The sequence below is a fragment of the Vipera berus genome (genome assembly GCF_964194415.1).
Source record: "Vipera berus genome assembly, chromosome: 9".
NCBI classification, from domain to species: Eukaryota; Metazoa; Chordata; class Lepidosauria; order Squamata; family Viperidae; genus Vipera; species Vipera berus.
Genome location: NC_138212.1, coordinates 6,925,869 through 6,937,496, shown reverse-complemented (window position 1 = coordinate 6,937,496; position 11,628 = coordinate 6,925,869). Strand labels below are relative to the sequence as shown.

Genomic DNA, 11,628 nt, shown 5'->3' with positions numbered 1-11,628 from the left:
AGCTCTTTTGCTTTAAGCATCAAGACTGTGTCCAAAGGTGCTTTTCCATGAGGCAACTGGATTTCCTTTTTTTCCTCTTTGAAGACATTTCGCTTCTCCTCCAAGAAGCTTCTTTAACTCTGACTGGATGGTGGGGAATGGAAGGGCTGAAGAAGCTTCTTGGAGGAGAAGCGAAGCGTCTCCAAAGAAAAACAAGAAAGTCCAGTTGCATCTTTGGGACAACCATGACCTGGATGACCGAGAATCCCCATAGACGTCAAGACTGTGGAATATTGAATGCAAAGAACTATAGCAAATTTGGTTGAGATCTGTCTTATCCCTGGAAATGTTTATCTTATCTGTGAAAGACTGCCAGGGACCTAATCAGGGGGAGGGGGAACAAGATTCCTTCCCCGCTGTCTGAAACTGATGGGGCAGCAAGCAGATGTATTTTATAGAATCTATTAATTTCAGGTTGCACACCATGAAAACAAGGTAAGATTCTGCTCTCTGCTGGAGCCTTGCAATCTGTGCAGATTCGCAGGTATGGGTCTATTCACTAATTAGCGGAGATGCCTTCTGCTAAAGTAAGGTGGTGGGCAATTCGAAGGAGGGGACCCACGAGCCTAACATTCTTCCCCCACCTCCCAATTCCTCTCTCAACTATGAGATAACTAACGACAATTGTTCTGTCTTCCCCTCTTGGCTGTGATCTCAAATGCCTCTCCCTACTCCCAGACCCCCCCCCTCCTCTCCCCAAGCTCTCCCAGTGGGGCTCACCTGTCACAAGCTGGGAGGACCCCAGCTGCTCCGCCCCATCAGCACCTGCACCGGGACCAGCGGCTCCTTCATGCTCTATTTCTTCTGCTCTCTGACAGCCTGTTTACCACTTCATCCCGCCCTCCTGGCTCTCTCTCTCCCCCCTCTCCATCCTCTCCCCGTGCTTGTCAACTATAAATAATCCTCTCTCGTGCATCCAGGACTTGTCAAGGTTTTGCTGAGCTGCCGTTCTCAGCTTCAGCTGGGCTTCAGTAGGCATCCCAGCCTTGCTTGATCTTGTCTGCTACCTGCTGCTTCGGAATGCAACTTCCCTGTCTTCCTGCTCATTTTCTTCCATGGCTTGTTTTTTTTAAAATTTTATTTATGTATTTATCACGTTTATGGGGCTGCCTGTCTCACAGAAAGTGACTCTGGGTGGCATTCTTACTGTTTTTATGACAGCTTTCAAATCTCCACCCTGCAACATGGGATTTGATCTGTTCCATTTCTAGATGGGTAGGTAGGATTGATGATGATGATGATGATGATGATTGATAGACAGACAGACAGACAGACAGACAGACAGACAGACAGACAGGTAGATAGATAGACAGAGTTGATATAGATAGAGAAGAGGAGAGGAGAGGAGAGGAGAGGAGAGGAGAGGAGAGGAGAGGAGAGTGGATGCAGATAGATAGATAGATAGATAGATAGATAGATAGATAGATAGATAGATAGATAGATAGATAGATAGATAGATAGATAGATAGATAGGTAGGTAGGTAGGTAGGTAGGTAGGTAGGTAGGTAGATAGATAGATAGATAGATAGATAGATAGATAGATAGATAGATAGATAGATAGATAGATAGATAGATAGATAGATAAAGGTAAAGGTAAAGGTAAAGGTTCCCCCGCACTTGCGTGCTAGTCGTTTCCGACTCTAGGGGCCGGTGCTCATCTCCGTTTCAAAGCCGAAGAGCCAGCGCTTGTCCGAGGACATCTCCGTGGTCATGTGGCTGGCATGACTAGACGCCAAAGGCGCACGGAACGCTGTTACCTTCCCACCGTAGTGGTCCCTATTTTTCTACTTGCATTTTTTACGTGCTTTCGAACTGCTAGGTTGGCAGAAGCTGGGACGAGTAACAGGCGCTCACTCTGTTACGCGGCACTCGGGATTCGACCCGCCAAACTGCCGACCTTCCGATCGACAAGCTCAGCGTCCTAACCCACTGAGCCACCGCGTCCCTGTAGATAGATAGATAGATAGATAGATAGATAGATAGATAGATAGATAGATCTAAAAAGCAGAGACATCACCCTGCCAACAAAAGTGTGTATAGTCAAGGCTATGGTCTTCCCAGTTGCAATGTATGGCTGTGAAAGTTGGACCATAAGAAAGGCAGAGTGCCAGAGAATTGAAGCCTTTGAACTATGGTGCTGGAGAAGACTCCTGCGAGTCCCTTGGACTGCAAGTCAATCAAACCGGTCAGTCCTAGAGGAGATCAACCCTGACTGCTCTTTAGAAGGCCAGATCCTGAAGCTAAAACTCAAATCCTTTGGCCACCTAATGAGAAGGAAGGACTCACTGGAGAAGAGCCTAATGCTGGGAAAGGTTGAGGGCAAGAGAAGAAGGGGACGACAGAGAATGAGGTGGCTGAATGGAGTCACTGAAGCAGGAGGCGTGAGCTTAAATGGACTCCAGAAGATGGTAGAGGACAGGAAGGCCTGGAGGAACGTTGTCCATGGGGTCGTGATGGGTCATACATGACTTTGCAACTAACAACAACAAAGGTAGACAGATAGATAGACAGATAGATAGACAGACAGATAGACAGATAATAAAGAGAGTAGAGAGAAAGAGACAGAGAGAGATACACAGAGAGGATAAATACATTCTGTCTGTGCCCATCTGCCTATCTAATTTTGCAATCACAAAATTTAGGGAGGTTCTTACCTTAACTTTGAGGTACTTCAGAAATTCTTTTCAATTTCTTTTGGTGATATTTCCAACTTCCTTCTGCTGTAGGAGCCTGCTGTTTCTGAACACTCCTGTCTGGCAACATGCAAGAATGCCTTCTCTTTGGATTTAATGGAAGATTGGGAAGTCAAGGAGACTTGACTGGAGGAAGGGTCATAGAGTGAAAGGCAGGACATTGGCACACTTTTCTTAACTAGCACCCCACTCCTAAGTGCAAGAGCAAACTCACCCACCCCCCATGCTACCCACAATAACTTCTCTGAACTTCCCCACCCCCACAAGCAAATTCTTCCATCACACTGAAAGAACATTGCTTTGTTTTGTCTCTCTTCCCCCAACCCCTCTTTCTCTCTTGCTCATTTCTCAATTCACTTTCTTCATTTTGGACTGCTGATCTTGCAGGCAATTGCTTTTTTGGATCAATGCCCACTGGGCTCAAGTTTTGATTCCTCAAGCAGAGCGGAGTCAAGCCCAACCTCTCCCACGTTCATCTGCTAGCAGATTCCCTCTTATCCCCCTATGTGTTACATTATACGGCTTTAAATTCCCATTGATATCAGTGGTAATGAAGATGAATCACCCCTGATTGAAATCAGTAGCATTTTACCAGGCCTTCCTGTGGCTGTTAGAAGTGGCTAAAGCCGCACAACAGATTTGTCCAGTAACAAAGCCTGTGCCTCTGTTTGCCTAAAATGCTGAGCTGGCTTAGCTTTAACTCATCATTTCTTTCTCGTAACTTTCTTTGTTATTATGAACTATAGACTCTTAGATGTGTTTATCATCAAATGCTTTGATGATATGGGTTGTTTTAGGAAGCAGGTTAATTGTGTGAAAATACAATCAAAGTATACAATTTGGAAATTCTGAAAGTTCAAGTCCACGGGTCTTGAAACGGCCAAGTTTGAGAAACACTGAATTAGAAAGATATTTCCAAGAAAGAGAGGCACGGGGTAAGTCTGGCTTTTATTCATCTTGGCTGGTTTGTTGGCTTGCGTGTTTACACGGTAGTTCAGCGTACTGTACAGAGTCAGAAAAATGTGACACAGTCTGTAAGTTCCAAGTGGGACACAGGACAATTGTGTTGGCAACATATTACTGAGCCTTGGTGGAGCAGTGGGCTAATGCCTCCTTAAGTAACACCAGCTGCCTGCAATTAGTGCAGGTTCGAGTCCCACCAGGCTCAAGGTTGACTCAGCCTTCCATCCTTCCGAGGTAGGTAAAATGAGGACCCAGATTTTTGGGGGCAATTAAGCTGACTTTGTAATAATGCCCTAATAAGCAGGCATATACATAGAATGAAGGCTACTGCTAAGCTTGTAAGCCGCCCTGAGTCTTCAGAGAAGGGCGGGATATAAATGGAATTAAAAATATATATATAGAGAGATGTCTTTGCAAGTGTTGCACCCCACAGCTGAGAGAAGAAAAAGAGAAAATTGGCAAGGCGGAAAAGTTTTCATCTTCCTTTCTCCCCCACAAAGTAGTCATTTGGTTACATATATTTATTAACCGTTTCCACTTTCCATGCAACAGAAAAGCAAATGTGAGAGGGCTTTTATTAGAAGCTTTCTTTAGGGTGAGGCAGTGGAAGAAATTTGAATTTTCTTTTTCTATTTTCCCCACAAGTAAAATCATTATTTTTAACCCAAGTTATCTTGCCCCAAGTGAGGCTGATCTGGGATTCTTCTTTTTTTTTTTGAACAGCTACAAATCTTTAACTTCAGCAAAATTTATTCTCTTATTATCACATTGTTAAATTAACATGCTAGAGACACTGATTTATTGACAGGTAATCCTTGCTTAAACCCCACTTGTTCGGAGGCTGTTCCTGGCTACAAATGGTTTCCTTGAACCACACGCTGGGAACTTTTGATCTATAGCTTTGCACAAGGTAGATGACCTGAGATAAATCACTTGTGCAACACTCAGAAAGGGCTAAATGCTTTCTGGATTCTGTGTTAATGGAAAGCAAGGACCACAGACTTTTCAGCTTGTAAGGTGAGTGGAAAGGGAAGTCAGGGGGAACCAGATAAGCTAATTAGGAAGAGCTGTTGTTCATATTATAGTATTAAAATCAAATATTTAATGCTATTCCCAACTTATATCTCCTCATTTGACCACCTACCTGTTCCATAAAGCCAAATAAGAGAGTTGGAAGTGACCTTGGAGATCTTCTAGTTCAACCCCTTACTCAGGTAGGAAACCCTATACAAATCATGGCAAACCTTTCAGAGACCGAGTGCCGAAACTACGACCTAAAACCCACTTATGTATCGCTGGGTGCCAAATGGAAGCAAATTCCACTTAGGGTTAGGTCCCCATGAACTCATACAGGAAAATGGACATCGCCAACAAACTCGGAGTGCTTGGTTATGGTTAGCAGGGCACTTACCTTTCTAGGCTGCCCGATCTATGTTTCCTGGCAAAATACATGGGAAAATCCCATTGGAGGAAAATTCCACTTAGGGTTAGGGTTAGGTCCCCATGAACTCACACAGGAAAATGGACATCGCCAACAAACTCGGAGTGCTTGCGTATGCTTAGGAGGGCACTGACCTTTCTAGGCTGCCCTATCTATGTTTCCTGGTAAAATACATGGGAAAATCCCATTGGAGGAAAATTCCACTTAGGGTTAGGGTTAGGTCCCCATGAACTCATACAGGAAAATGGACATTGCCAACAAACTTGGAGTGCTTGGTTATGGTTAGCAGGGCACTTACCTTTCTAGACTGCCCGATCTATTTATGGTTCATAAATGCTCTGTGATTGTTAGGTTGTTTATCCAATCGCTCTCACTTCCTGAAACAGTTACGCCAAAGAGATACAAGCTGCTCAAGGTCATCCAACCGAGTTTCCAAAATGAGCACAGATTATGAGCCAGAGGCACCTCAGATGGCAACCTCCCCCCCACCACCACTCTATATTTAATTGGGTTTTGTGCTAAAACAGGGTCGCTGTCTCTTTCTAACAGAGCCTCTGTGCCCTGGAATGGCTGCTTAACAGACTCTTGTACAAAAGTGATGTTTTATGCTTTCAAAGACAGAAAGAACCGTGCCAGCCTGCGTATAGCTACTAAAAGGGTCCTGAAGGGAGTGGATTAGGGCAGGGAGATCAGAACATGTCAAAAATATTGCAGAATTCTATCATCTGGCACCTTTCAACAGGATCCAGTCAACTCCTAAATGCTCCTTCCAAATAATTTTTTTTATCCCATTTATATCCCACCTTTCTCCGAAGACTCAGGGCGGCTTACAATCTAAAGCACAAATCAATGTGTTTAGCAACACACACACACACAGCCTGATTCTTTCAAACCGATTTGTAAAATGCAATGTTGTGCATCCACACAACCTCATTGTTGGCCCCTCTGAACTCAACTCTAAAGCCTCCTGGCTGGGTCACTGTCCTGAACTTAGAACAGGATTGAAGATGACAGGGCCTGGAGAAGAAAAAGATATTTTTTATAATAATAATAATAATAATAATAATAATAATAATAATAATAATAATAATAATAATAACAACAACAACAACAACAACAACAACAACAACAACAACAACAACAACAAAGTTGGAAGGGACCTTCAAGGTCAGCTAGTCCAACCCCCTGCTCAGCCAGGAAACCCTATACCATTTCAGACAAATGGCTGTCCAGTCTCTTCTTAAACACTTCCAGTTCTACCTGGCAATCTCTGAATAGACACCCACAGTGGGACAAACTGCAAATGTTTTTCATGGGACTGTTGACCTCTAGACTGGAAGGCATGTTGGAAGGACTGCTTGGGAGTAGTTGGGAAGGAGACCCCATCATGATTTTGGCAAACTGGTTTGGAAAAAAAAGGTTTCATGTGAATCAGAAGCTGCTGTCCTTGATACATTGCTTAGCAGAGCTGCACCAGGATGATGTGACCCAGGAGATCATTTCCAGGATGGACAAGGTGGACCTGTTCAAAGTGACACTGAACCTAGCTGATTGCACAGCTTTGGCATACGTCCTGAGTTGCTCAAAGACTCGACTGCTCCCAAATCTCAACCTGAGTTACAGCAATATGGGCACCGGAGGACTGAAGCAATTGCAGGACCATCTCCCTCGCTGCAAAACTTTGCAGTGAGTATCTGTTTGACAGTTTGTTGGCTTTGACCTAAATAGGCAGGGATGATGAGACTGAAAGAAATCAATATCCTATTCTCGATTCTGGAAGAGACACAGTATCTAAGGCAGGTCTATTCCACACTGTAAGGGTGCATTGCTTTTAAATTATTTTCAATCCTATGTCTTTCCCATGCCATGCCATTCCTGGGGAATTATAGTTTTTATAGGCGTTCTTAAACCTTTAAAGCTAATTCTAGAACCTCTCCTGTTGTTGTGATTCTTCACCAGCCAGTGGATCCGGCGGCTGAGTCTGAGGAATCAGAGGAGGAGGAGGGGCCTGGAGTGACATTAGAGTCAGAGGAAGGCTCTGAGGAGCTCCAAGGCTTACAGTCGGAGAAGGAGCCTGGCCCCTCTACTCGCGCTCAGGCTGAGACACAGCTGTGCTGGGAGCCTGAGTTGGACAGTGATGAAGCACAGTTGGGACAAATCCAGGATGCACAAAAGCGCCAACGAGAGACGCGAGTAGGACAGAGGAATGCAACGGGGCGGCTCCAAAGGCGAACAAGAAGGCATTAGGAAGCCACGCCTTGGCTGAATTATAAAAGGGAAGGTGTGGGAGGTGCTGGTTGAGGAAGGCAGCCATTTGTGTTGAGGATTGAATTTCTGTGGACTGTGTTTGTTTGCCTTGGACATTGACTCAGGTCTATGAGAATCAAAGGGGTTGGTTTTTTTCTGGTGGTTCCTGCCTGTTTCTTGGAAGAGGCGTTTCTCCTTGTGACCATAACAAGGACTCATGTAGGCTGGGGCAGAACACCTGTTCATAAAACAGAGTTGCCAGCATGACCTTTGCAAAGATTATTTGTAGCCCCTTCATTAAGTTATTCAGAATTCAGGTAACACTACTGGACTCTTCCCAGTTCCTATCCACAGTTTTTGATTTAACACCATTGGCACCCAATGCTATACTTCCACCCTAGTGGGGCTCCAACCCTTTCCTGGGAAATTGAAACCTGGTCAAAGAGGTCAACCCATCCCCACAGGTTGTTGTTGTTGTTGTTGTTGTTGTTGTTGTTGTTGTTGTTGTTATTATTATTATTATTATTATTATTATTATTATTATTATTATTATTATTATTATTTGTCTTATCCAAAGTGCATTATAGAAATCAAATACTTAAAATAGAAGGCGCTGTTACTGTTCTCTTACATTCTTACTGCATTTCATTTTAATAGGAATTTGGGGAGTTGACGTTCGCACATCTTAAAGTTGCAAAGGGTACTGCTCTGGCCTGTCACTTGTGTGTCTCCTGGATTTCTGCCATCCATGACCAAGTTGTTTGTTGCCACCCTGTTTCCTCTGTCCCCCTCACTTTCATTTTCTCAGCTTGGTCCTGAGTTTCCACCTCACTTTCATTTCTGGTCTTTTGTTATTTTGAAAAAAAATCCCCTCCTTTATTTAAATTCTTTCATTTCCCTTTTTTAAAGCAGGTGTGTCCAACTTAGGTAACTTTACGACTTGTGGACTTTGACTCCCAGAATTCCCCAGGGCTGGCTGGTTAATTCTGGGAGTTGAAGTCCACAAGTCTTAAAACTGCCAAGGTTGGACATCCCTGCTTTAAAGCTTGTTTCTTTTCTTTCCCTTGTCAAAGAAATTCTTCCCACTGCAACTAACTGATGCATATTTATGCCAATGGTCCTCCTCAATCTAGGGCCTTCCCAGCACATCTGGACTGGTTAGGACAAGAAGTTGTGTGTGATGGTGGTGCCTCTTTAAATATCACACAAGTTCCCTTTTCTGGGCCTTTAAATCCTGATCACACTTGTCTTCCCAGAGAAATGTGACCTTTAAGCAACCAGGATAGCTAAAGGCAGCGGCTGTAATCATACAAAGCATGCCAGAAATGGTTAGCATTAACCTTGATATTTAACCTGGTTGATAAGCTGTTGATCCCTGTGGGTTGTGCACTTTCAGAGAATGGCTTCATTCTGTAGCCAAGTTAAGCCAACTGATTGCGTTGTGTTTCAGATTGCAATACAATTCTCTAGATTGGGAAGCTGCAAAAATCAAAGCAGCTATTCTAAAGTCCCCCCAGTGCTGTCTGAAAAGGCTGGTGTAAGCAGAGATGATCATAAAATGCTTTCTTTAAAATGCATGTTGGCAGGGGAGCACTGGGAATTGAGCCGCCAAGGTGGAAAAACATGGTTTTGGGGCTACGACTGATGAAACTCTCTTTGGGCAGTTATGCTAGCTGCTCTACGGAATGAGGGTAGAAGCTCGTTCTCCAAGTTTGTGGGTTGGTTTCTGACAGTTTTGTTACCAGGCTAGGTAACATCTTTGGCAGAGTTGAGGGGATGACAGTGTCCGTGTTCTTTTGCTTAGAAGGGCTTTGTGTGGTCAATAGGTCTTGCGATGGGGAGGTCACATCAGGTGAGGGGATGGGTCAGGTGTGGGTCACGTCAAGTGAGGGTCTTGTGATGGGTCTTGTGATGGGACAGGTGTGGGTCAAGTCAAGTGAGGGTCTTGTGATGGGTCTTGTGATGGGACAGGTGTGGGTCACGTCAAGTGAGGGTCTTGTGATGGGTCTTGTGATGGGACAGGCGTGGGTCACGTCACGTGAGGGTCTTGTGATGGGTCTTGTGATGGGACAGGCATGGGTCACATCACGTGAGGGTCTTGTGATGGGTCTTGTGATGGGACAGGTGTGGGTCACGTCAAGTGATTCTGCTGGGCTAAATAAGTGTTACTTTGCACATGTTTTTTAACTCTACCTAAGGCTTTGTGGGAACCAGTTGAGATCCAGTGGGGCAAGTCTCTTATGGAACGTCCTTCACGATAATACCACCCTAGAAGAGCTTTATTTGGACCTTACGGACAGGGGCCTCCATAACATTTTGGATTCTCTATCGGGAAACACAACTCTGCGGCTTCTGAGGTGAGTTTGCTTTGCTGCTCATTCGTTATGACACTTTTTGGGACACTACAACCGTCATAAGTGTGAAACAGTTGCCAAGAGTCTGAATTGTGATCACAGGGCCACAGGGATTCTGCAAAACTCGTAACTGTGAAAAAACGTTCCTCAATCACTTTTTTCAGGGCCGTTGTAACTTTGAACGAAACTGTTGTAAGGCGAGGACTGTCTGTAACAAAGTATTGCTCTCAGTACTGGAAGTAATTCATAACATGCATTAGCTTTATTGTGACCTGACATCTTTTAACTGGGCCTTGCCATATTAATTTCAAATTCTTTCTCAGTATTCTAGGAAACAGATTCAGCCAAGGAGGCCAACATACTGTATCCTGTCTGAATTGCACCGCAGAAAACCCAAACTTAAGATTGTCAGCCGTTTCCTGTCTGATGCAGCTTTGCTCCAGAGTTATCTGGATTGGGTGGACCAGATCACAACGGAGCCCAAGCAAATGGTGTCGGTCAACAATGCTGAAGCCCTGGGCATGGTTCTGGAAACATTGGTGGAGACAGACGATCCAGAAGCTAGCCAGGAAGATCAGGAAAAAACGGGAGAGCTGAAGAAAAAAAAATCTGTGCTATCCTGAAAGAGGACAAGAAAAAAAAGAAGAGATATAAAGCCTATTTAATCTGATCTGTGAAATGAGACTGTTTTTGTGAGCCAAAGAGTGCCATCTCACAGAATTTCTGACCTGTTTATTTGATCCCATCTGTGCTTTTAATTAAATAGAGGAATACAGGCTCTTTTTGACTTGCAACCAGTGGCGGGATTCAGCCAGTTCGCACCACTTTGGCAGAACCAGTAGCTAATTTTTTGTTGCCCAGGCCCAGAACGAACTTCTGGAAGTGGCATCCAAACAGAGAACTGGTTGTTCCCATATTTGAATCCCACCCCTTCCTTCCTTCCTTCTTTCCTGTGGTGGGATTCAGCCGGTTCGCAACACTTCGGCAGAACCGGTAGCTAATTTTTTGTTGCCCAGGCCCAGAATGAACTTCTGGAAGTGGCATCCAAACAGAGAACTGGTTGTTCCCATATTTGAATCCTACCCCTTCCTTCCTTCCTTCCTTCCTTCCTTCCTTCCTTCCTTCCTTCCTTCCTTCCTTCCTTCCTTCCTGTGGTGGGATTCAGCCGGTTCGCACCACTTCGGCAGAACCGGTAGCTAATTTTTTGTTGCCCAGGCCCAGAACGGACTTTTGGAGGTGGCATTCACACAGAGAACCGGTTGTTCCCATATCTGAATCCCACCACTGCTTGCAACAATTCATTTAGAGAATGAATTCTTTTTTTTCCCCACGAGGCAACTGGACTTTCTTGTTTTTTTTCTGGGAAGGCGTTTCGCTTCTCCACCAAGAAGCTTCTTCAGCTCTGACTGGATGGTGGGGAATGGAGCTGAAGAAGCTTCTTGGAGGAGAAGCGAAACGTCTTCAAAAGAAAAAAGAAGAAAGTCCAGTTGCCTCGTGGGGGGAGAGAAGAAAAAAAAAAAGCAGCTTTAGGATAACTATGACCTGGATGGCTGAGAATCTGCACGGACACATCTTGACTTTAAAAACCCAGCCTTCCACTCGCAACAACGTTATATTACGGAGTGGAAAAAATGGATTGATTATATCCAGAATAAATATGGGACTAAAAAGTTTCATTTAGCATTTGAATAAGTATTAATGTGATATTTGTATTGCTTGTAGTCACTCTATAACAGGGGTCTTCAAACTTGGCCCTTTTATGACTTGTGGACTTCAACTCCCAGAATTCCTCAGCCAGCTTTGCTGGCTGAGGAATTCTGGGAGTTGAAGTCCACAAGTCATAAAAGGGCCAAGTTTGAAGACCCCTGCTCTATAAGAGCTAAAGTGGGAT

At 44.4% G+C, this 11,628-nt stretch overlaps 1 protein-coding gene across 1 annotated transcript; it reads left to right on the top strand.

Moving 5' to 3' along the window:
• Positions 1 to 463: 463 nt before the first annotated feature.
• Positions 464 to 10,523, top strand: LOC308671873 (uncharacterized protein; the record flags this gene model as incomplete). The annotated part of the gene is made up of 5 exons (XM_081334356.1): positions 464 to 474; positions 6,415 to 6,822; positions 8,780 to 8,920; positions 9,582 to 9,740; positions 10,069 to 10,523. The coding sequence occupies 5 exons, from the start codon at positions 464 to 466 to the stop codon at positions 10,358 to 10,360; spliced, it is 1,011 nt and encodes a 336-aa protein (XP_081190482.1). The 3' UTR covers positions 10,361 to 10,523.
• Positions 10,524 to 11,628: the final 1,105 nt, after the last annotated feature.